A 26,047-nucleotide genomic window follows, 5' to 3' on the forward strand; every position below is an offset into this window, starting at 1 on the left:
TTTCTACACTTAATCTATAATCCCAGCTACCTTCATGTTGGACTATCTTGAGTATAAATAAATACATGCCTCTACACTCCCTTACTCCTGCCTTAACCATATGCCATAGAAATCCAGCTTGAGATCCACTTATTCACAAGCATATAGTCATTGTTTCGCCTTTGCTGTATCCCTAGATCCTTAATGGAAATTCTCTTTTTAGTTCACATTCATATCCAAAGCCAGGCACAGACAGTTCCCACTGACATCTACATACATCCAACCCTCAAAGCATATTCCAGGTAACAAAAAGTTGGTGAAAATTTTTGGCACAGGTTTTGTAATCAGAATCTGCTCTAGGGCCTAAGTCACAGGGAAGAGTCTCCAGAATAGATCAGAGAGGCAATGGGACTCACTGCCCTTTGTGTCTGAAATATGGGCACCAATAACTATGTTACCCCCAGTAAAGCCTTTGTCCATTTATCTACTAACTGTAACTAGATTAGACCATCACTCCTGATTTGTCTCCCATAGAATGGGTGGTTTCTCCTGGTCAGAGGATCGGATTTCAGAAAGTCCAAAATCCAAATTAAAAGCAGTCATCATTTCTTGACAAACAGCTTTATGAAACTCCCCTGAGGTAATGTATATGGGCTGTGGTTTGGTTCTTAAAGGAAAAAAAAAAAAAAAGGCATGTAATCAGTTAATAAATCAAAAAAGAGAAAGGCCTTACTCTTTTCTAAAGGCTTTCAGAATCTTCTTGGAAGCATCAGTGCAATGATAAATGCTGAGGTAAAGGTGAGGCATACAGTGAGGATGGTCTGTGTTGACACTGATATCCTGGGATATCAGTCTTCCTTTCAGTGTAAAGGGCACAGATGGGGACAGACAAGAGGATCTTGTGCAGCCGCATCTCTTCAGCATCATAATTTAAAGCCACAATCTGGCCCTAATTTGAGCTTTTGCCATCTAGACCTCTGCAGCCACAGAGGTATCACTGGGGCTTCCTCTATGGACAGACTTTGTCTCCTAGGTCTGGTGGTACTGACACAGACAGTACTGCAGGACAGATATGCAAACTTTCATCTTTAGGATACCCCAAGCTTTTCTTCTGTCAGATAGTTTAGGGTATCGAGGCAGGAATATTGGACATTTAAGTTCTCTGATGCTCAGTTGGTATATCAGGGTTAAAAGGATTCTTGAAGGAACATCCCAAGAAAAGGAAGAGAAATGGTTAGTGTCTAGGATAGGCTATTTCATCCCTCTGAATTTTCAGTGGGACAAATCAAGAGCAGCACATATCACAGCACCTATTCAGGAGTTCAGTGAGTTGGCATTCTAAGAGAATTCAGAATCAGCATATCCCACTGATGCCAGAAACAGGCTACCAATTTTAACGTGAGAAGGATTTACTTCTGTAGTCCCACATAGTCAGGGAGGGATCCCATGAGGAGTAAAAGCACCTAAGACACTGTTTCTGAGCAAGTCAGCTGATACATCATGACCACAGAGCTCTTGTATGAATTCCTAAGATTTGTTTTCGCATTACCATTGTAATGGTTTAGGATCCCTCAAGTGAATTCCTATAGAGGAAGTAGGTTAAACACATCAGATTAAGCCAGTAAGATGCTAGACTGGAGCATTATGGTGATGCATAGAAGAGTATTCCATGGATAGAAATTGTCAAGAGGTGGTATTCTCTGCCTTGGGAATAAAGGCCTGCTTTATAAAAGGAAGCAAAATACGTAAGTCTATTTAGGCTTCTAACTCCATGTTTAGACAGTGAGGAACTGTCCTGATTTTCAGTTGTGCTAAGGAGTCAGCATCTCATGTCGAATTTAGAGGGGCTCTAAACACCTCTGAAAATCCAGATTTCTGTTTTGATGTTTTAATGTCATTTAACATAATAGTTTTGATCTCATGAACCAACAAATTTCTTAACACAAATTAAATCAAAAATTCCAAGGCCAAATAGTGGGTTCATCAGTATGTGACACTTTCAGTCATTCACTGCAGCTACTGACCACTTTTAAAATTTTCTGGGAATGATCAGAAAGCAGCACTCATTTATATGGTGGCAAATCATGGGAAGTGAGAAGCTTACTGCAGAGCAAAACAATTCCCAGCAGCGCACTTGGTTCATACAGCCCCACCAGACCACGCTCAGGGCCCTGATGATGCCTCTCTGCCACTATGTCTATGGGGTTTTCGGCAGCTGACCCCAGCAGAGGCTGACGAAACACTCCAGCCCATCCTCCAAGAGTGTGGAATTATGGCTCTCCTTTGTACTTCTCTAATTTATTTGCTCAGTTGTTGTGCTCTTTAACAGAGCGAGCTAGTCTGGCAGAGGACACAGGGAAGCATCTCTCAGCCATGCTCTGAGTCCATAGCAGAGACACGGGAACACACACAGGAGTAGGCAGTTCAGAGCAGGAGAAAGGCTGTTTTTTCCTTGGGTTACGGGGGCGGCTAGGAGATGAGCAATCCCCTACGCAGAGCTGGTCCTCCTCCCATGCTCATCACTACTGCATTCTCTGACAGGATCCTTTTCCTGTGTCTGTTAGATAAAACTATTCATTTGCCATCTTTCCACTAGCCAGTCTGAAATGACAAAACACTTCTCTATTTCACAGACCATTGGGACTCTTCTCTGCAACTGACCTATATTGGTTATAAGCTTCATTTGTTCTGGCCTGCACTCCTCTCTCTTCTCCCACATGGAGCACATGCACTGCTCCTCCCCCTCAAACAAACACCTTTACACATCCAAGGACATTGTAAAAATAAAATTATCACAACCTGGCCCTCCGGGAACCTCGGTTTTACAGTTTGTCCCACTCTGATGCCAACAGAATTCACAACCCAGTTCAAGAGAGACAGACAGTGAGTGAGAGAAAGCAGGCAGACAGGCACAGACACAAGGAGATGGAGGAATCGGGGAGAGAGAAAAGGAGCAGAAGGAAAGAAACAGGGCTCCTAGTTCAGAACACAATGGAGAAAGGGGGATGGAGTTATAGGGACAATAAAAAACTTAAAATTATAGAAAATTGAAGGAGAAGAAAAATAAGTAGATAGGAAAAAAAGCAGAGGAAAGTACAGAAGAAAATAAATGGTCAAAGGGAAGAAGGGGATGTCAAGTCAGGCAGCAAAGCAAACTGGTGTCTGTGAAACAAGACAGAAGAAATAAGAAGGTGCTTGTGAATCTGGGCACTACTTTTTCATGTCTCCTTTTCTGTTATGAGTACACTGTGAGGAAAAGGGCAAGAGGAAAGGGAAAGGAGGATAAATAAATACCTGAGCTGCCATCTTAAACAGTTTCTAATAATCAAGCAGATATGCTTGAAATAGGCAGACCACAGGTTGCAAACACTCAGGTACAAATTGCAGTTCAGCAGGTAGGAAACTGTCTGCACTAGCATAGTGGCATTTACATTTCTGGGTCCACTGGGTCTCTCTGTGCACTGGCAGCAAGCCCTGAATGCATAAAAATGCTTCTGTTTAGTACTGGGGAATAGTGCTCTGATGGCTGCCCTGCCATCTCTTTCAGGTTCCAAGAAGAAAACCTCAGCCCCAAACATACGAATGCAGTCTCCCTTCTTTTCGTATAAATCCCTTCCTCCTCACTGCCTGATGCCAGCTTGTTTGCATTCCAAGGGTTGATCTCTATCTAGCATTGTTCTTTTGTTGCTCTGCTTTCACTCTCCTCTTTCCTTATGGCTCCCCTTCCTCACTTCCATTCATTCAGCTCACCCTTACACAGGCCTGTATAAACACACACACACAGAATTTACCTCTGCAGTTATCCACTTATCTATGAGTGTAGTACCTGGCTGGCACACATCTCTCTCCCACAGACAATCCATTGATTTCCACACCACAACCCTGCCAAATCTGCCTGTCTTTCCCTCCTTCACAGCCTTTCTCTTGCTGCCCCCAGCCACTCGGTTTCTTTGTCTCTCCCTGCACAGCTCTGTATGTTTTTCCCTCTCTTCAATCCATTCTTCCTTCTTCCCAACTCTGCCCATCTGTCTGTCTGTCCCTCCTTCCCACAGTTCTCTCCAGCCAATACACATGTACCCCAGTGCCTCTCTCCCTTTCTCCCCCTGCCACATTTCATTTCTTTGTGTCTCCTACACACCCAAGCCCACACTTGCTCTCTCCCATACTAAGAGGAGGCAGCAGCAAAGAATTTGCTGCTGACCGCTGCATTGCTAGGAGGCAAACACATGGCTGGCCTTGTGCAGGCCAGTTTCTGCCTGAGTGCCCCAAGTCACATATCCCCAGCATCATCTCCAGCACTGGGAAAACAGATGGTAAAATAAATGAGCACAGTCTGATAAAAGGAGGAAAGGGTGCCTGCCTCGGATGATCCTCACCAGCACAGAGATACACATCCAGCATGGGCACAGCCCTCTCACTCCTATACCAGTCCAGCTTTGTGCCAGAACTAGCCAGCTGAACAGGGCACAAGATCTTCCCTAGCACCAGATGGAGAGGGGTAGGAGAGGGTGGTAGTAGATAGAATGACCAGTGGCTATTTTTCTGACCACAGCTTCTAATCCTGGAAAGCAAAGTACATGGGAGGAAATAGGCAGTCTTAAGGTCACGGGGATGGCTGGTGTCATGGGAGGTGTAGCAGAATTGTGGGGACATATAAGACCTCCACATGCAGAGATAGGAGGAAAAACACAAAAGGCATGGGCAGGGAAAGGAATCAGGCATCAAAACAGCTGTGGACCAAGATGGCATTCAGGGATCACTTTTATCTCAGTGAAGACGGAAAGCCAACCTACTGGCAATCTTAGCTGTGAGGGTCATCAAGAGCAATGACATACTCTGCTGAAGGGAAATAGCTCCACACCTCAAAAGGGACAGAAACCAGAGAGCAGGGTGTGCATTACTCTGCTTTTGCTCATACAAGAACCATCCTCCTGCTCTTATCCAGTTCCAAAATACTGTCCAAGAATGTTCCTTTACCTCCTCTACTACCTCCCCAGGTACCTCCATCCAGTGACTTGTAGCATCCTTTCCTCTGCATTCACCTGTTAGAAGAAACCTATACTTGTTACCCTTTCCAAACCCACCAGAATTCCTTCCTAACATTTTCACATTCATTGCAGCCTCTCTTTGCTGACAACAGCACTGAAAAGCATTATCTTAACCCTGCAAGACATCTTTCCTAGATACTCTGTTCTTCTGTGCCTACAAGCTGATTTTATGCTTGATGCTTCAACTGTAACCTGAATCTCAACACTTTCAGTTTTACAGTCCTCAAACAGAAGCCACCCAACATCACAAAGTCCCATAACTGGCCCACAATGGCCACACATAACTGTTAGACTAAGAGAGAGCAGTCCTTCACAGGAATAAAAATGAATTAGCAAAATCAGAGAAGGAAAACCAACACAGAAAATATTCCTTCCATCCCTTTTTCTGTATGAACTGATTGTGAAGTTTCTGTTGTGAGATATCAATGCTCAAGTAGTAGCAGGCATTTCTGTCGGGTCAGGTGGAGGTGCAGGTTCTCTTTCCCTTTCCTGAATGTATTCATGATGCAGCATCACAATTAGGCATAAATGTATGTGTTGTTGTCCACTTTACCCCTCCCCCTCACCAAAAAACAAAAAAAAGGGTTTAAGCAGAAAGATCATGATAATTTTTGGCAAAGGAAAATAGAGATAGCGTATATAGCATTGGAATTATTTTGTGTTTTAAATGTGTTTATGAAGATGTGTGGGTACCAGTTGTAGATATCTATTTCCCTTCACTCAAAAATTCCCTCAGAAGAGCTGTACACAAATATGAATTTCCAGCATCTCTTCACACTCTTCCACCCTGATAGTCTGATAGTGCCCTCAGCATACCTACTCTATTTTTTCTGGTCTCACCTAGGTGCGCTGTCTCCAGCCACTGCTGCTCACAGCATCACAGCTTGCTGTGCTTATCTCCCCCACACTATTCCTAGGTTTACCATTCTGGATCCTTGCTACTGCCCTTTCAAATTCCAGTGTCAACCCTGTCACACAGACTTTAACTCTTCCTGCCTTGCTCTAATGCAGGCCCTACATCTTAAACCTAAACTGATGGCTACCAGTAGCCTTCCTCATCATGGCTCTGAACCCCCTGTCTGCCCTTGGCCCTGAGAGCTTGGCCTGGAAAATCTCCTTTCAGTTATTTATTCTTATCACTTGCCCTTCCACCTGCAAGGTCATCCAGCTCTACCCTGTATCCTCATTTTCCCTCAGTGGCTCATGCAAAAATTACTTTCCCTCCCACTTTATTTCCATACAGCATTCTAAAAGACAGGAAAAGCCTCAGGTTTTCCCATTCCTAAATCCCACCCTCCCAATCTGCCTCAGTAAATCTTTTGGGCTCTTCATGAAGGAATACAGCCCTACATATTTCCTATATATTCCTGTTCCCCTAGTGCTGCTGCATTTTCCACTGTCTGGGTCACAGAAGTCAATTCTTCTGCCTTTATATCCTTTTCCTCACAGTCCCTAACTGGCAGCCCTCATATTGGCTATTTTTCTAGTACTTGTGCAGAAGGATCACAGGCTCCACATATCTCCAATTGATGTATATCTGGCTGGAGGGAAACTCATCAAACTGACCCCATCCCTGACCCCAGCTTGACATGTAGGTTCTGTCACATTTCCCTTTTAAACATTTCCAGATTAAATCTCAGAAAACAGGAAAGGGAGCAATTCTAAGCTTCTTCTGACAAACAACTCTAGGAGAGGAAATACGTGAAGCCATGACAGATAAATGAAAGACCTCCAAGAAGTAAAAAAACCCTACCAAAAATTCCAACCAAAACCCCAGGTTAGAAGGAGAACAGGCAGTGTCTGACAAAGTTACACTGCAGCAAGCTCTGAAGAGCCTAGATGAGGCTGCCAGGACTCTGTTAGTGGTCTCCTGCCAGGAAATTACACCCTAGACTGAGCAACACTCCCATCTCTCAGGTGACTTCCACAGGGAGTCACAACAGCTAAAGAGCCCTGAAAAGACTCAAGACTGAGTCTAGCTCTCTTCTTCCTCCCTCCCCCAAGCATTGTTGTTCTGGGTCAACAGAGCCAAGGGCAACTGGCACATAAGACATTGTTCTCCAGGCAAAATGACAGCAGGAGGAGGAAATAGGACATGAGGAGTAGAGAGATGATGTGCCCCTAGGCCAAAAGGGATGTTGTGGAGGCCAACATGGCCCTTGAAGTGCTCCTGCTCTGACTCCACCTTTGAGATGTCCCTCAGCCCTAGGTTCCACAGAGTACCATCTGCAAGATGGAAAAATTACTTGTTAAGAGCAAGCAGAGGTGGATACTGTCCACCAAGGAGCAGATATGAGATAGGAAAAGGACTGAGAATGCATGGGGAGAGAGGGGTCCCATCATGCAGGTGTCAATAATAGGGATGTCTTCCTGCCACCAGCAAATAATCTGACATGATGCTGCTGACTTTGTGTAGGCAGATGAGACCACAACTGCAAGCAACTGCCACCTGAACATGAGAGATACAGTAATTATTAAAAACAGAGCACAGCCTTGAGTTGCGTAAGGACCCCCACAGATCTGCATAAGCAGCAGCAGAAAGCAGTTGCTGCCTCCAGAACAGAAATGCAGAGTTTTCCCTGCTGTCAGCACCTGCATCAGGCTCCCAGTTTCTCTTGAGATACAGCTCTTAATTGGGATAGATTGTACGTTTTCTGCCCAGCTCCCAGTTTAATTGCTAGTTTATGGCTTAGCCTGTTTTGTGCTTTCCACGCTACTTCTTTCCTCACTTAATCTAATAGAATTATAGAAAGTATTGCTGGGAGGACCTCAGGAGGCCACATAGTTTATCCTTCTGCCCCAAGGCAGTATTTCATTTTCAACAACATCATGTGTCTTTTGCTATCAGGTCAGATCGGTCCAAGATGTATAGTGGGTAAAGAAATGAAGCTTACCCAGGGGAGTCAATTGGCATAAAAGACTAAATCCAGCTCTTCAAGTCATTGAAGTTATATCAGAAATAACCCTGATCCAAATGGTGTCATTTATCAGATCAGTCTTTTAAAAGATGTCCTTTCTTAAGTTTAAAAGTCTTTAAAATGAACAAATCTCTAGAAGAAACTGTTTTGACAGCCCCATTTCAGTATACTTAATGCTTCATTATGAACAGCAGTGACCACTCCATTGTTAAGACTTAACAGATCTTATCACAGTGTGATCAGCTTTGAAACTCCTATTAATTCCCACAGTAAAACCTGATCTTTATGGAATTCTACATCCTGAATTTCACTCCACAGTAGACTATGTCTGGCAAGACAAAACAAAACCATTAAAGCATCTTTAATACGACAACTTTACACAAATGAATTTCCAGTAAAACTTCAGAATGTCAGACAGCTTCTTAAGGCTTTTTCTTCCAAGACAATTTGACTAAAAATTCCACTTTTGTTTCCTTTTGTCTATTAATCTAAGAAGGAATGTCTTGCAGCTTTGGGAATAGATAATGCAGAAATTAGAAGGATAAAAAAAAAATCAGCTGGTGATGTATCAAGCTAAGTAAAGCAGGGCACAAGTATAACAGAGATTCTGTGCAGACCCATAAGGACCAAAGGAAAGGTAAGAAGGAGGGACTCCAGGGAGGAAAGAAATGGTTTTGTCTAATCAAACAAGCAAGCAGGAAAATTGACTATATATCTATTAAAACCAGTTAAAGGCCTGTTTGTTTCCTTCTCCTTCTTTTGAAATTTCAATCCTGGTTGAGCTGAGTCTCTTCTGTGTAGTAACACTCATGCTGAGCACCTGCAGCACTGCACAGCTGGACAAAGCAGGGGAGCTGTAAGAAGACAACAAGCTTCCTGGTCAGCAGACAGACTTTCTGTCTTCCTCCCACTGTTCTCCACAGCATCTGTAATTCAGACTGATGCTAAGCCTATAAGCAGCAAACACAAATCCTTGCTCTACAAATGTGACTGCCAGTAAACAGGTAGGAGAAACTTAATAACAGCTCCAGACTCTTACTCATCCTGCTGGTCCAGCTCACTTACTCACCACCCTGAACTCCTTCACACGGAGACAAAACTATTTCCCACTATCTTCCCATGTTTGGCTTCCATGCTTTTTACCCCCTCTTGACTCCTAGCCTCTACAACCAAGGTCACAATTAAGCCAGAAAAATAGCAACAACCACTACTTGCATCAGGCTGGTATTATACAGCAGGTTAGCCAGGAAGGACAATATATTACGCTGTTAAATAGATTTGAAAGGGATGAGATTGCTATTGTCAAACACACTATTTTGAAGGACATTAAACTGTGTCCACACTAGTGCTTGAAACAGTTCTGTAAAAAGCAAGTTGGACAACATGCTTTAGACATGACTTCTTTTCTAATTGTGGTTGTGGCCTGTGGAAGGCGAAAAGGGGCAGTGGGTGAATCCCTACTGTTAGCTAATTAGATCATACATTTCCTCTCTCAGGCAATACATCTTTCCCTGCATGGGCTGCATTTTTCTTCACTAACTTCTCAAAAGCAGCTTCCCTATAAATCACAAATCACCACTGCAAGCATTCCATTAATGAGCTCCTCCAGCCTCTGCATTTATTTTATAAAACAGCATTCACCAATCTTCATCTTACAGGTGCATTTAGAGTGTTTATTTGAAGTTATGGGAGGTCCTTCAGGTGCAGAGAGACAGACTCCCTGGTTAAAGATCGCACAGAATTAATTTTATTACCTATTCCCAAGGCATTCTTCCCCCTAGACACACCATGTCACAGGTGACATACACATCTGGTATGTTATTTTCAATATCAAAAAATACGTGTCTTGTTTTGTGATCACATTGTCAATAGAACCAGAGGGAAATGAGATACCAAATAAAAACAAACCTTCTTTAGTTCTTTAACTGGATCAGCACAGCATCCAAAATAGCTTTTATTCTTACTAGTCAGAGTAAGAATAAAAGGTGCAGATACCAGCATCTGCAAGGAAGAGTCTATAAGGCCTATGTAAATCAACAGAAAACACACGGGATTAACAAGAAAACCCGTGCTAGATACAAATGCCAGTAATGCTAATCCGGTTCAAAAAGAGTGAGTCTTCCAGTTACCCTAAGTCCATACAGGTCTCCTTCCTTCTTTGGGGAAAGCAGGAGCTTTCCCAGCTTGTTCTGTCATTTCTGAGTTGGCTTTTAGCAAAAGAACCTCTTATTTTTACTTCTTTTAGATTCAGCTGCTACTCATCCTCTTTAACTGGTATTCATGCTCCCTAGTGAGTTCTCAGCATCAACACACTGTTGCCAGTGAAATGAGGCCACTGCTTCTCCAGATTATTGAAGTGCTTCATAAAGTCTGATACAACACCTGCAGCCATATTTCTTACATTCAATTTAATGTACTTTTCCTAGCACTGGGCATAAAGATGATTATAAACCACACATATCGAAGTCTTGAAACACAGATTCCTGAAAAGGCTGCCTGAAAAATCACTCAGTGCTCAGTCTTTACAAAACTCAGCTTCCCTTGCCCAAGGGAGTCTACCATAATCGGGAAGATAGTGGTTAAATTTTTGAAACTCTTGGTGTTAAGCTCAGTTACAAGGCAGTGCCTTACCACAGATGCTTTTGCATACTGCATTAGCAAAGACTCTACACATGGAACATCAGTACTCCACACAATAGAGCAACTCTCTCTAGGCTTTTACCCTTTCTAATATGAAACTTCTAGCCAGACACAGCTGAGTCAGAGTAACTTAGCCAGGCTGTCTTTCATTTCCTTAGTTCTGTTTCCACTAGCAACATCAGAGCCGTGGTCTTTTATCTGAAATTCAATGACAAGCAGAGAGACTTTAATAAGAGGACTCTGATTTTGAGATTGAGAGCTGAACCTAATCAGAACAGTATTGCCAAATTCAGCTGACAAAAATGACACAACAATATGTAAGATGATAAAGACATGAAGAAGAAAAGGTAATTTTTGGTAAGTTTTAGAGTCATCTATTCTCTAGAGAGAATAGAAAAGGTATTCTTGCAATTTCACTCCATTTTGCAGCTAAGCCAGTTTGGATGTGCCTGCAGGAAGTCCTTCCTGCTCACTTCAAGGGAGGTGGCAGCCTCTGGAGAACTCCTGCGACCTGGGACCAGCAGAGGGCACTGCGTCACCAAGTGACAGCGGTTGGACGCGACACAGCTCCCACCAGGCAGGGACAGTGAGCCACGCCGAAGGAAAGAAACAGATTCTGGAAATTAGAAACATGCATTAGTCACCAGCATATCAATCCTACAACTGATAAAGGCAACACTGCTAAAACTGGCCTCCAACTCTGGGTGCTCCTGGAAACGCACCGAAATCCATCTCTGCCTCCACACATCTCAGTCTCTAGGTGTTGATTTTAAGGCAATAAGCCTCCTCCTGAAAATACTTTTTCAAGGAGTAGGGCCAAATCGGTCCTGCCCTACAGTATATGCATCAAGGCTGGCTTAAGTCGAAAAACATCCTGTCAGCTTCCTCTCTCCTTTTCCAAACCTCTAAATCCCTGCTTGTAGCAGCAGGAAGTCTATTCAGACAAAAAGATACTAAAGCAAAGAGCTGGCAATTTCCATTCTGTCCTCCCCTTTTACTCTCCGCCTCCTCCAACCTAGCAGACTTTCAATGAGCAGAGAACCAAGTTAGAGGACATGAAAGGAATGCTGAGGTAGCAGCTTTAAAGAGTGTCTTTCTACTTGCCTATTTCTAGTTTATTTTGAATTACCACAGGATGACCATGAAGTAGCAAATAGCTCATATTTTTTCTTCTCTCTGTATTCAGTCCAGCAGGACTCTCAGTACTAGAAGAAGCTTAGAGGATAAACAAATCATACCAGTCAGGCTAGTGAGTGAAAAGTTTCCACTTTCTCTTTGTACAGTTGGTGGAATAACTTTGCCAGGATGTGGAAAGGGGCCTCAAAATTTTTCATTTCCTTCTGTAAAGAAATAAGAAAATTGTCAATTGCAGATGGAATAAGCATTTGACTATTTCTCCTCTGTTTCACCAAAGAAGGATTAAAACTGAGTTAGATGACAAACAAGGTGAAGAGAGTCCCCAGTTAATTTTCTCTGCCTGAAAGAGAAGATAACTTTACCAACATCCCCTTGCACAGATGGTGAAAGGAGCAGACACTCACCACTGACATCTCACAGTATTCCAGGCCATGTTTCTCAGCCCACTCCTGTGCTTGTTCCTGCTCCACAACTCGACGATCAGCTAGGTCTGTTTTATTCCCCACTAAGACACCTACAGAAAAAAAGACATGGAAGGAAAGAAAAAAAAAACCCAGCTCATCAATGCTGACTTGTACGCCATAAATACTGGAATATTTGTAGAAGTAACTGAAGAAGTTGTAGGCGTGGCAAATAGTCTATAACTACCTACAAAAGATTCCAAAAAGGAAACATACTCAAGCCTTATCTGTTTCTTGATAAAAGCAAAGGAGTTGGAGGAAGCTATGTCTGCCCCTGACTTAAAATAAATGCTCTATTCCACAGCTCAGCAGAAACAACTGCTGTCATACAAGAGGGGAGTAGATAACAAGAATCACACTCATTCCTACCTGGGATGTGCATCCCAACTGCTTGAGCCCTCAGCTTCTCCAACCATTTGTTACAGTTGTCAAAGGATTGCTCATTAGTGACATCATACACAATGCACAGGACGTTGGGTTGCTCCCACTGCACAGCAAGAAAGGAACACTGTCAGCTCTAATGAAACTGATGTGGTCAACAGCCATGCTGTAAACGTAGCAAACACAGCTGCTAAGATGAAAATAAAAAGCCTAACACCCAGGAATCCTATGCCCTGGCTGAGGTTTCACATTTCAATTGACCCAACTAAATCACTGACATTGGGAGAGGTGGTTTTGCCTTCCTCCCCAGTCCTGTCTGTGCAGCCCTGCCCTTTGTATCAGCTCTGGCACTCATCTGGTCCCTAGGGAAGCTGATTTTTCATGCTGAATCAGCACAAAATTAATCCTAGGAAAAAAGTAGAAAGGTTTTCTTCCACTTTGAGAAGCTGAGCCAGCTTCTAGAGAAGACCCTTGCAAACTAGATCTAGTGCAAGTGTAAAAGTGGAATCGCTTTTGTAGACAATGAACCATTAGGTTGACTTAGCCATCTTATGAAAGCTTACACTAATTAACTGGTTCTGCTTCTCAAAATGAGATAACACAGTAGAGAACTGTACAGGGAAGGTCACAAATATGTGAAGGAAAAAACCCAAGGGCAGGATTATGCTCAAGGACAAGAATGAATCCTCTTGGATCAAACACATCACCATAACACAAAAAAAAACTTCCCACTGTTGAAGTCACAGCAAAACAGATGTTTTTCTAAGAAATAAAAATAACTTTAAACAACAGTACACAGAAATTCTCCGTTAAAGTTTCCTATTTCTTTTGTAAGAAAACTGCCTATCTGCTTTGCTTTCTCTGGAAAGTATTTCTTCTAGTACTTACGCAAGTTTTAGAGAGGTAGAACAGGATGCGTTGGCAACTGAGGTAATTGCTCCCATTTACACTAAAGACAAAGTTTGCTACATCTGCCAGACTGGGGAGCTCAGATCTTCAAAGCAAAAGCACTTCTTTGGAAGAAGAGGACTGTTACATAAGACTTACCAGTTTCTCCAGCATTTCAGAAAATAGATCTTTTCCTGCAGAGTCAAAAATGAAGAATTCCTGAAAGCGGAAACAGAAAGAAGGCTCTTGCCAAGAAAAATGCAGTATAGGGAAAGGTTTTGGAAGTAAATACTGCAACTTGTAACTCCAACATTTTATTCAGTACAGCAGTGTCATGTCCCTAGGGGACAAATTCCCCGCACTGAGAAAACTCCAGATAGTATGAGAAAATAAATAGCCATTTTCAAGTATAAGCAGTAAAAGAGTTACTTCCAAGGCCCGAAGTCTAGTTTCCATCCCTACTGGAAACAAAATACGTTAAGTGGGACAGTAACTTCTACTATTTATACAAAATTATATACATTCCATTAGTGGGAGTATAGGGCATTAAGGAAAAATAACAGATAAGCTTCAGCTTTTGTAGTTCCAAGAATCATGAACTAAACCTGAGTGTCCTAAAGGACAGAACAGAATCTCAACAAAGATGGCAATAACTTTGGTTTAAAATTTTGTGTTGGATATAAGTATATAAAAATTACACTTTTAAGACTAAACTAATCCTGGAGCATCAGCAATTATACATTATCAGCCTCATTTCCTTAATGCAACTTAATTGCCCTATGAACATGCATAGTGATCTTCTACCAGAATGAGACTTGTGTGAGGCTTGAGCTCTGGATGTCTCTTTCTGCCCCAATTTATGTCACAGAAAAACTCACCACACTATCACTTGTCTCTGGAACTGATACAGCCTTCACCAACAATTCTATGCCCGCTGTCTGTCAAGAAAAATCAGCAAAATGAGGATCAGGAGAGTTTTTAAGAGCCTGTCCAACTGCATACCAACCGTGCATTGGATTGAGGCAATTCTTGTGAATCATTACAATTTCATCAAACACAGACCGCTGGAAACTCAGCAATACTCCTCCCAGCTCTGGTAACCTAATCTCACCAATATGTCAAAGGCTCATAGATTTTCTCAGCTGGGGGAAAAAGGAGGAGAACCAAAGAGATTTGCTTATTTCCAGCTCAGAGTATTAGCTGAAGTCTGCAGGTCTATGCTCACTCTCACACCGCTGCTCTAACGCCTTCGAACGTTCTGCACTAACCATGTGATGAGCTAACATATGGGACTGAGATTATTTGTGCTTCTCCCACCTTTTATCTCATTCTGCTTTGTAGCTCATTTGTTTGTTCTATTTCTATCCTTAAATTCTGGTTTCCATCTTTATTTCAATGAATAAACATATTTTAGGGGTTTTTTTCCTCCACACTCCTATTTCCCTTTTTTTACTTTACTTATATTTACTTTTATTTTTATCCTGCTTCTGATTAGTCATCACCATTGATTCTTACACTGAAAGACTGCAAACTGTATCCTCTTCATCTGGGAACAGTTTCTGTAGATTATAATTATCTTGGGGCTATGCAGCACATCTTGGTGTTTGCACAGTGATAAGCACACTGTCCACATCCACATTTAATAGTTGGAATTAAAAGCTTTCTCCTTCAGCAGTGCTTTTTCATAGAGTAGTCCCTAAAGGGGGAAGCTCTCTAACACCACAAAACCTTGTGAAAACATTGGTTCAGTAGGAAAATCACAAGATTAACTAAATTATTCTGCCTTAAGTTTCAACACCAGCACCTACATAATGCAGACTTACAGAATGTTAACCGCTTCTCTTCAGAATCCAGGGTGCAAGAAAGAAAACCCTCTAAGATCCCACCTTGAATGCCTCAACTTAAAATCGTATTTATTTTGTTCTAGGCCTCTCAGTTTTCCCACTCATCTTAGAAAAAAATTTAGACAGCAGTCTGAGCCTGTTGTATGCTTACCAGTGTGTAGTTCTTCTGAAAATGACCCCCATCACTGCGAAACATCTGGGCTAAAGCACTCTTACCCACAGCTGGATCTCCTGCAAAACCAAAAACATAAAATATTTTTTTTCATAGTAATCTTATTTTTCCTCAGTTCTGATACTATCAAAGTTGTAAGAGCCCAGATGCTCTAACTCTGAATACAGGTAATTTAACTGTCACATGAAGCACAAAACCATCTCAAAGGGTATACCCACACAAGGAAATGAATATTGCCATTATGCATACTGGTGGCTGACATCTGATTTCTGACCTATGCACAACAACAAACAACTGCCACATCAAGGTGGAACTGCTGTTCTAAAATTCATGCTTACTCCACAGCCCCTACCTAGGAATTAAAATTTCCCAGATATGTTATCATGTAGAGAAAACTACAATGTGAAAAGGGACTGGGCTTCCTAGGAGGCTATTTCTTCTCCTCAGGTTATCCATCTCCCCAGACTCAAATCCTTGTTATATACTGAGACAAAGCTGCTTAAGCTGGTAACATTTCTCAATGAACTCTTCTTGCTGACCCTGCTAAGAGAGCAACTCTTGCTGACTCAATGCTGCTGGTGGCTCATTAGTTGCATCCTGGGCATAACAGAAGCAAACGTCAGAGAGAAAGCACATGGCTGGAGAGAAGAGCTTGCTGATTCATCCCTGTATGGAAGGAAAAGCAAGGGGCTTTGGTTTTTGCTCTTCTAGAGCCAAGGCTTTCTGATATGGCACGCACAACACTCCAGGCAAACCTGACAGCTGCCTGCTTTGGCTTGCTCTTACAAAACTCTGAGATCCAAAGCAATCACAGGATCACAGAACAGAATATGCTGAGTTGGAAGGGACCCACAAGGATCACTGGGTCCAACTCCTGGCCCTGCACAGGACCATCCCCAAGAATCACACCATGTGACTCTCAAGAATATTGCCCAAATGCTTTTTCAGCGCCGTCAGGCTTAGTGCTGTGACCCCTTCCCTGGGGAGCTGTTACAGAGCCCAGTCACCCTCTGGTTGAAGAACCTTTTTCTAACATCCAACCTAAACCTCCTCAACCTAAACCTCCTCTGACACAACTTCAGGCCATTTCCTCAGGCTCTAAAGAACTCACATATGCCCATATTACTACATGAAAAAGATGATAAATCACAACCCTTCCTAAACAAAGACTTAATGCTTCCAAAGAGCTTATCATTTCTCCACATAATGTCTCGCTAGCCTGGACAGTTAAAAGGACAAGAAACAGTAATTAAAAACCTCAGTGCTTCAAGCTTTACCCTCAAAGGCACACTCATTACAGCCAAGCCTGGAATGGAAGTCTTTCACATTATGTTGTTAATAAATAAAGCCAGAAAGGAAGTATTTTACATTAAGTTGTTAATAAATAAACCAAGAAAGGGGTATATTTTTGACTTTATTACAGCTTCCTAATGGTGTTTTGAAGGAAATTGGTTAAGCCCTCTGCTCACATACTATTTCAGAGAAGGAAGGGTGTTTTGGATAGTGACAATTACCCCTATATGCATTAACCAAATGTAGATCTTGTTTAAACATTTTTAGCATGCCTGCTTACTTTGAGCTGAGTTGGGCTCATAATATTTAGACAGGAAAATCTGGTAAGTCAGCTTGTTTGTTCTCTGATCAGCTCAAGCCTGTGCGGAAGACAACACTCTGTTCTGAGTGGAAGCTATTCTGTATTTCAATAGACAATTAGATCTGTCTTTGTAAAATGAGATAGAGAGGCACACATTGCTCCAAACTGCAGGCATCAGCCAGCACAAATTCTTAACTAATGCATTGCCTTTCTTTCACTTGACAGCCCCAGGTGTTCTTTCCCTCTTTATTCTTTGCCATCCTCTTAAGCCCATCACACCAGTACACTTCCTCAAAGTAAATTCCCTTGCCCTTTTCAGTTTAGTCTGGTGTGCCAGTAGTGCATCTCACAGTATATATTCTATCCATATTTCTGTTATTCTGCCAGAATCTGTAGAGTCTTTTGAAAATGCCTGCTACTGCCAGCTGTTTCTCTACAATGAAAACCTTTGTGTAGTGTCTCCATAGTAAGCTCAGACAACAGATCTTTTTACTTTATGCCTGTAAATGACCCTTGAGCTAACACACGAATCATCTTCTATTGTCAATTCAATAGTCTCTGTTTTGCTAATAAGAGCCCTTTTCCCCTCCTCTTTTTGACCTTGGTGTAGCTCCCAATTCTGTGTCACTGGCTCTTCAAAACCATTTCCTTAGGTCCACAAGAGCTCCCAGTTCCATTTCTGATGGGTTTGCTCCTATTTATGTAATTGCGTGTTCTTGTTCCCTTTAGGTTGTTGTGGTTACTCATGTCTTTGGTCCCTTTCACTTTAGTGGCTTTTTCTGCAACAGAAAATCTATTTTTCCGGGTCTGCTTCACTAATTTATTATTTTTAATAATACATGGATATTATTGTGGCACATAGAAGAATGACATATGGGATAGGACATTCCTGTTCTTTGTGCTGTGAACAGAATTGAAAAGGCCACTCCAGATCCAATAAGGATTAAGGACATAAACAGGTCATTTAAAGAAAACCTATGTGATCTTAAAATGGTTGTGGAATTGGCCTTTGGTAACACTAAACAACAAAACTGGATAGACTTCAGCAAAGCCAGTGTACTGGGAGCAGGAAACTTCCAAATTGGAAATGATGCCTATGTTTCAAGTGTAGAAGATGGGCAAGATATTCACGCTGTTCACAGCAGTAGAGCCACAAGGGAGATCAATTCTTTTGCCTTTGCCAAAGACCATACCTGCCTTTGTGTGAGTTGATGGCCAGCTGCTTCTGAGGTTAAAAAAGGCAAACATGTTATTCCAGATGAAATAATTAGGAACAAAGAGTTAAACCTGGGAGCTGCTGCACACAAAGGTTTCATGGATTTGTGCTTTTGGCCGAGGCTGCACAGAGCTTCAGTGTAGAAGGAGGGACAAAAATAACAAGATTTTTCACAAAGTCCTAACAGCCAGCTGTACTCACTTTCAACACCTCCATAATCCATCCTGACTAAATAAACTGGTGTCTTCACCTCATTTTTTTCTCAGGTTAGCCTCTAAATTGTTTGGGGGAAAAGATGCCACTGTGAAGTGCTCAACTTTCTACTCTTTATTTAGACTTTACCTTTCTATCATACTCTCAGAATCATCCTAATTTCTGACATGAACTTTTCACACCAGCCCAAAGCATGGCTCACAAATGAGACAGGACTCAGCTGCCTAGCTCCCTTCACGCTTTCTCCAGTCTCTGCGCCCACCTTTCCACACTGCCGAAACAATCTTTTTGGTTCGGGTTTGGTTTTTTTCCTCTTTCTCAGATCCTGTCCTCGCATTTCAGCCGATCCAACTGCACCTCACACCCTCCCTGGGCACCGCTCACTCCACGTGCTAGGCGGGGGCGGGTACCGAGTGCTAATAACACACACGACCGTTCCCAGGCAGCTGAGGTGTTCCCTTCTCTCCCACCGCCTCTCTCCCCACCTCTCCTCCGGCGGGGCGGCCCCGCCACGAGGGGCTGTGGGAAGCCGGGCCTCCTGCGCTGCCGGCCTCGCCCGACGCCGCGGCGCCCGCTCTGGTCCCGTGTGGGCAGCGGGGCGGATGGGAGCGGGCGGGCCGGACTCACCTGCCAGCAGGCACTTGGCAGCGAGCTTCACCATCGCGCCGGCCCGCGCGCGGACGGCGGCGGCGGGACCGCCACCCCGCTGAGCCGAGGCCTTGGCAACCGCGTGGCCCTGGCAACCGAGCGACCGCCCGCCCATCCCCATTGGCTGCGGGCCCTGCTCATCAAGGTCGCCCACAGTTATTATTGGTTTTCTCGTTTCTCCCCGCCCACTAGTCGCGCTGTCAATTAAAACAGGCGCTCCGCCCCTCCCGGTGGCGCCGGGGCGGTACGGGGGATGCGAAGGGGAATTCTGCCTGGCAACTAAGGACGTCATCGAGAGCCGGCTTGTTATTGGGTAGAACACAGGGCCCTTCATCACGGGGCTGAAATGACCCTCTGGGGGCACGGCAGAAAATGATAAAAGTTACGGGCAAGGAGCTGCGGCAGCCCCTAGGCGGGAAGAGGCGAGCGGGGGGAGAAGTCGCCACTTCCTGCCTGTGAGCCCGCGGAACGCGACGTTCCGTGCGGAAGGGCCCCGGCTCCGTGCGCCTTGCTGCGCGTGCGCGGGGCGGGAGCGCGGCCTGCACCGGCCTGAGCGTCCCTCGCGCCGGGCCCCGCATTCCCGTCACGCTTCCCTCAGGGCTCGGGGAAGAGCGAAGCTGCCCCGGGCCCGGCGTTTGGGTCACGCTTCCCTCAGGGCTCGGGCAGGAGCGGAGCTGCCCCGCGCCCGGCGTTTGGGTCACGCTTCCCTCAGGGCTCGGGCAGGAGCGGAGCTGCCCCGGGCCCGGCGTTTGGGTCACGCTTCCCTCAGGGCTCGGGCAGGAGCGAAACTGCCCCGGGCCCGAGCTTTGGGTCACGCTTCCCTCAGGGCTCGGGCAGGAGCGAAACTGCCCCGGGCCCGAGCTTTGCTGCGGCGGCTTCAAAGTCGGCCACGAAGGCGGGTCAGCGCGGCAGGAACAGGCCGCTTGTGAGGCCGCTGGCGCCCTGTGGGAGCGGAGCTGCGCTCCTTCCCTGGCCGGGCAGCTGCTGATCCGCTCTCCTTTGCTTCAGTGCACACTTTTCCTTGTGTTTGGCAGTGTTGATGTACTCACGGAGAAAGTTCTCTTGCTTGCTGATTTCTTAGCTGCTTTCTCCTTCGCCCCCCCCCCGTCCCCCCCCCCCGTCCTTGTTAATTTTTGTATCCTTTCACTCTGCAGTGGGTTAATTTCTTTATTTGTTTTTCATATTTTAAAAATATTTCTACAAAGCTCTCCCTTGGCTACTATTAAACTATTTCTGTGCCTTATTTTATTCTTTGAGCTGATTTTCTGTCTTCCTTAAGCAGTCCAGGTGAGTGGATTTGGGTAGGAGTTGGAAAAGAGAACCACGAAACTTCCTGGGTTTTCCCCTCCTTGCAGCTTCTTTGAAAGATCTGTGCCACCAAAAAACATACCATTAATAGCAATCCATACCTTTTTTAGGGTATAAACTTTGCTTGGCTGCACTTTGGGTTGTTTATTCTGGAACACAGAATGTGCTTATTGTGGGAAGCAGTGAGTAAGGTTGGGAAGAACTGAATAATCAATAATGCATCTGTATTCGGGTTATAACACTGGACATTCCAAGGGTCAAAAAGAAAATTTTCCAAGCTATATTTTAATGGCAACATTTTATTTTAATGTGACTGCTTAGAAGGCAGCTCTTTCACCTTTCCTGGGATAAATTGCCTGTGACATGTCTGGCCAGGCAAGCAAATAACATAAAATCAATGAGAACCTATAGCTGAATCAAAGGAGTCTTCTATATGCACATAAAATACCATTGGGTAGAACATTTTTATCTATGTGATAAAAACATGAAGGGGTCTTCACTAGCCTGAGTGGGCAGACTTCAATTGTAGATGATGACCTGTAGTAAAATACAGTGATGGAGTCACTACTGTTCCTTTAAAAGGGAAAAGAAAAATTAATCCCAGGTCTCATTATTACTTTCCCTGTTTTCCATCCCCAAATCTTCCATCACATAAAACAGATGTGGGCTATTGATGTTCTCCATCTCTAATGTCTAAATAGCTTACCTCCTCTTTCATCTTTTCTGCCTTGCACTCCATCCTCTGAGAAATTCACTTGTCTCTGCGTCGTTCCATTTTTGCAATCTTTGCATTATCCTTTGTTGTCTGTTTGTAATATTGCCCCAGTTTACTGACAGGTCTCCAAGCGAAGGCTTTGAGGCTCCATGATGATGTGCTTGAGGTTTATTGATCGTGGCTGCAGCGTGGTGGGATCCATCAGCATTCACAGGTCACAAACATCCCCGGCATTTTACACTGGGACCGCTGCAACGGAAGGCGTAGATTATGCTGGAAGTGAGATTTTCATTGCTACTGAAAATTTTTGCTTGGAATCTGGATATCTCCTTCCTGCTTGCTGCTTTCATATTAGCACCCTGTTCCTTTATCCCATTCCCTCATTTCCTGCCTCTGCATGCATGTGTGCACAGAACTCTTAATGGATTTGTATCCTCTCTATTTCTTCTGTCCTTTTACCCCACAATATTTTTTTTTGTACCCAATCTATCTTTTCCTCTGCCTGACTTCTCACAGGTATAAGTTGTTCCCCTAGCAGCATTGACAGTGATAGATTAAGGATGGAATTACTTATCTGCACCTTGTAATCCAAACAGAATCGCAGTCTGCTGTTAGCAGTCCACAGGGGTTGCTGCTGAATTAATTGGAATGCTGGTAGCTGTGCTCGCTGAAGCTTCTCTCATCTTGAATATGTGAGAAAGAGGAGAAGAGGAACCCTGTGGATTTAAACAAAAGAAAAACCCCAACAACAGAGGGTGATGCCCTTATCCTAGAGATGTGTTTATTAGGTTCAATCCTGTATTTAGCAGCTAAGGAGGAATAGAACAATCACACATTTAATTTTTCCCTCAAATGAAACAAGATTATTTTGAATGGGAAGTGCCCCTTCTTTCATGTGAGCAGGCAAAGTTTCCTTGCCAGCCACAAACCCCTGAATTAGAAGTCACATTCCCTTAGGTAGTGGTCACAAAGCAGCAGTCAAACTGCACGTGTGTCTGTGTGCCGTGTGTGGCTCGCATTTCATCCGGCTGCAGAAGGCAGTGGTGGTGGAACTGCATCTTCAGCAGGAGTGGCAGGGAATTTCAAACACCAGGTAAGGCTCTACAATGGGGATTAAACTGAGGTCGTGTGGTCTTTTAGGCTGAGGTGTGGTTGGTGTTCCAGGTTCTGTCAGGGTCACTTCATTATCTTCTTCACCGAGCATATCTGTTAAAAAGTGAGTTTTTTTCTGAGGCAGAATTCACTAATATTACTAGGACTTGTTTTCACAGTTGTTCATCTATCCATGGAAACATTCTGGATGTGTTCAGAACTGAGCAGGTTACAACCTGTAACTTGAACCTGCTTCCTGATAAAAGCTACTGAGGAAGAACTGGAGCTTTCTTTGGAGTAAGCAGTGCTTCTCAGGAGGGCATTAATGTTGAGGAAAGCGAATTAGTAGGTCTTCCTGTAAGAAATCTCTTAAATACAAAGTATTTCATCAGTTCTTTTTTAAATCCTATGTTACTAAAAGGGAACAGTGTGACAAAATGTCTTCAGAAGTATCTTGTGAATGAATATTCAGAGTTCATGCAGCTTTTTAAATCTGCATAGATTCTTATAGGATTGACTATGAATGTTTACTTGTATGTCTGGAGAGCTGTGAAAGCTGCAAGAAAGGATGTGTAAATTTTATTGTAGATTTCCATTCTTTACACTTCCCCCAAGCGGTGGAATAAATAGATACTCCATCTATTTTGAGGGCTACTTCATTTGGCATCCCCCAAACCCAGCTTTTATTTCTCTTCAGAGTGGGGCTATTAGCACAGAAGTGAGAATTTGGATGCTTTCTCTAGCTCTGTTGATAACACCATTATAGTTCAGGTCTTCAGATTTTGCTCTTTTGTGGTGGGGGCTGAGGCACAGATCTGAAGGCTTTTGGCTGAGAGTCGGTGCACTGAAATGTAAGATGATTACAAAATGGTTGAATCAGCCAAAGGATTTGTTGGCAGCTACAACAGCCCTTCTGACTGATCTGGCATATCTGCCATTTGTTTCTGATCTACTCCATTGGGAGAGTGGAAGTTAGAAATGGATGGCCATTGTGGCATCAATGGAAAGTGGGAAATTACTAAATGTAGGGTAGGTACCTCTACAACTTGGTTGGAGTATGCTGATTGTAACTGTTATGTCCTCTCTTCTCATGAATGTGAAAGGAGGGAAAGATTTCTCAAGGGGGCATTCAAATCCACAAGGGTGAAGATAAAGAGAATTTCCAGAGAGTAATTGTTCTGCAAACGTCTGGAAAAATTCCAGCTTGAATCTTTATTTTCTTGTTCGTGCACATGGAAGCTTGAAAAAGTGCCGGGAAGAAGCCCTGAAATCTTTATTTAATTTTTAATACCACTCCCCAAAGCAGCAGATAGTGGGCTGTTGGTCAGGGAGCTGGAACATCACACAGAAAGTTGTCTGGGTTTCTCCACGGGGCAGTGTCTGTGACAGACTGAGGGCTTGCTGTGTGGCCTGACCTTCCCAGCCGTGAGCGCTGTTACTGGAGCCACCTCCGTGCTCTCCTGCACAGGGGGTGCTGGGGAGGGAGCACCAAGCGTGCTCCTGCATCCCAGGGAAGGGGTTAATCTGTCAAACAGAGAGTGCATGAATATGTGACAGCTTTAAATGAGCTACCCACAATTCCAGCATGCCAGTCATTATGTGCTGATGATGACTATGATAGCAGCTGGGGATCTTTTTTTGGATCTTTAGCTGCTGTCTGCTTAGAAGGCAGATGCTAGGCTTTCACTAATGCTATATCTTATGTTAAGAACTGCAAGACAGATTGCATTCAAATAATGAGATTTATTAAAAAATGTAAGTTAATGTTTGGGTTTATATCCTATTTTTTCTTAGGCTTTGAATGTTCAAGGCTTTCTTGGCAGGCATGACAGCTAGAATTTTTTTCCCTTTGCTGAAAACTAAGATTCAACCATGTGACTCCAGGACTTGGAGGTTTAATGGAGGAAAGAGAAGAGAAATATTTGAGACTCCTAATTAAATTTTCAAAAGTTTACAATGCTCTGTTTTCTATTCTCATCCCTTTTATAACAGGCTAAATTTTTGGGCACCAACTTTTTCACCTTAATGATGTCCTTTCTTTTCAAGGTCAATTTATTATAATAAAATATCTTCCGCTCCAGATCCTCACTCTAATTATGCCAGTACTTCCTGCTCTGTGTTTCCTTTTCCTGAGACCCTGAATTTCAATGTTCACCCTCTGACCTCTGTCTCAGAGCTCTCTGTCCATTTACTTCCTGCTTCAGAAGCAAAGCTCCTGCTCCTGCCCTCCCAGTAGCTGCTCACACCAGCTACTTCCTTCCCATTTGTGGCTGAGCCTTGCTGGTCAAAATCTTTGTAGGCTTTCTTCCTACAGATGCAGGGTCTTGATTCCTGCTTCTGATGAAGCTTTAAACTTCTGGGCTACGCAGTGAACTGATAAAAATTCTGAGGGAGAAGGATTCAGAGCTTGTAAAAATAGGATAAAAATTACGTGGGAGCCTTTCATTGTTACTTGTTCAATGCTTTGTATTCAACAGACTAGATGGAATTTCAGGTTAATTTTGACCTATCAGACCTTCACTGGGAGATAATTTAAGTTCTATTGTATCAGTTACCTTTCGAGCATTCAAAATGAAGATGCGTTTGAACACTAGGATTCTCAACAGCCCAAAAAAGATAGAGACTCATGAAGTCTATGGGCAAATGTCTCTTAAGACTCTGCTTTGCTAAGAAGGCTCTCACGTGTGACCAAGGAAGTTAATATATGCAGAGAGAACAGAAAAACACTGGCTCTAGTAATGGAGGTTGTTACAGAACATAATTGAACACTGACTGCAGCAAAGCTAAAAGGAGACTTGCATTACAATGACAAAAAATCTTTATTTTTTCCCCTAACCTCTGATTTCAGCTGTCTGACTAAGAGCAGGTGCTGGGCAATAGCTCAATTTCAACAACCCATTGCAGCTGAAAGAGTAGATGCAATTGTGCTGTATCCAGCAAAATTGAAAATTGCTTTAAAGGAGAGGAATGCAAATGTTTTTAAGACAGAAAATCTTCATTCATCTGCAGAATGAAGCATAAAATTAGCACAGCCTCATAATTTTTATTCCTCTTTATAAAGCAGTAATAACTGTGAGATAATTTGCTATTTCTTATGTATTTTAGTATCTTTCTAGTGATACATTTTTAAAACTGCATTGCATTGTGAATACACAGGGAGTAGAATTTATTAACAATTTAAATGTTATAATTTTAAAAAATCCTACCAGGCAGTGTTTCCAAAACCTGAAAATGTCTCTGAACCATTTGAGTTTTCAGCCATCTTGGGCCTTCCCTCCAGTAATCAATGGTTAAGCCTTTGGCCTCTGGTCCTGCACCCCTTATGACCCAACTGGAATTATAGCATGGTTTATGGAATGAGGGACCTTAAAGATCATCCCATTCCAGCCCCAATGCCACTAGACAATGCCCCAAGCCCATCCAACCTGGCCTTGAACGCTTTCAGGAATGGCATGTCCATGGCTTCTCTGGGCAATCTGTGTCAGTAAAGAATTTTCCCCTGATGTCTTATCTAAATGCACAGTAATAGAGAATTGCCGTGTTCTTACCACCTGAAGGCCTAAGTTAATGCCAGTGTTGTGCTACTGTAATACCAGTGAAACCAACTGTATTTCTGTGGTATTTCTGTACATAAACCTCACAAAGCATCTCCTGGAGTTAAAAACTGTTGTGGCAGTAGGAGCTGAACAAGCTGATTCAGACACTGACAAGATCCCTTCACTTAGATTTTCCTGGGTGGGAGACTGAATGAATTTACGAAAGAAATATCTTTTCTAGCTGCATATTCTATAGG

At 43.3% G+C, this 26,047-nt stretch overlaps 1 protein-coding gene across 1 annotated transcript; it reads right to left on the reverse strand.

Moving 5' to 3' along the window:
- Positions 1–9,537: 9,537 nt before the first annotated feature.
- On the reverse strand, positions 9,538–19,218 carry IFT27 (intraflagellar transport 27). Its single transcript, XM_058023614.1, has 8 exons — positions 19,119–19,218; positions 15,448–15,527; positions 14,331–14,390; positions 13,612–13,671; positions 12,553–12,670; positions 12,127–12,236; positions 11,824–11,925; positions 9,538–11,201 (listed from the first exon to the last, which is right to left on the reverse strand). Exons 1-7 carry the CDS (start codon positions 19,150–19,152, stop codon positions 11,827–11,829), a joined length of 561 nt encoding a protein of 186 aa, XP_057879597.1. The 5' UTR covers positions 19,153–19,218; the 3' UTR covers positions 9,538–11,201; positions 11,824–11,826.
- Between the last annotated feature and the right edge of the window lie 6,829 nt (positions 19,219–26,047).

Source organism: Melospiza georgiana, chromosome 4, assembly GCF_028018845.1.
Source record: "Melospiza georgiana isolate bMelGeo1 chromosome 4, bMelGeo1.pri, whole genome shotgun sequence".
Lineage (NCBI taxonomy): Eukaryota > Metazoa > Chordata > Aves > Passeriformes > Passerellidae > Melospiza > Melospiza georgiana.

Coding starts and splice junctions, on each gene's coding strand:
- IFT27 (XM_058023614.1), bottom strand. CDS start 19,152: ATGGTGAAGCTCGCTGCCAAGTGCCTGCTGGCAG. Junction 15,528..19,118: donor TGCCAAGTGCCTGCTGGCAG/GTGAGTCCGGCC, acceptor TTGGTTTTGCAG/GAGATCCAGCTGTGGGTAAG. Junction 12,237..12,552: donor AGTTGGGATGCACATCCCAG/GTAGGAATGAGT, acceptor TTTTTTCTGTAG/GTGTCTTAGTGGGGAATAAA.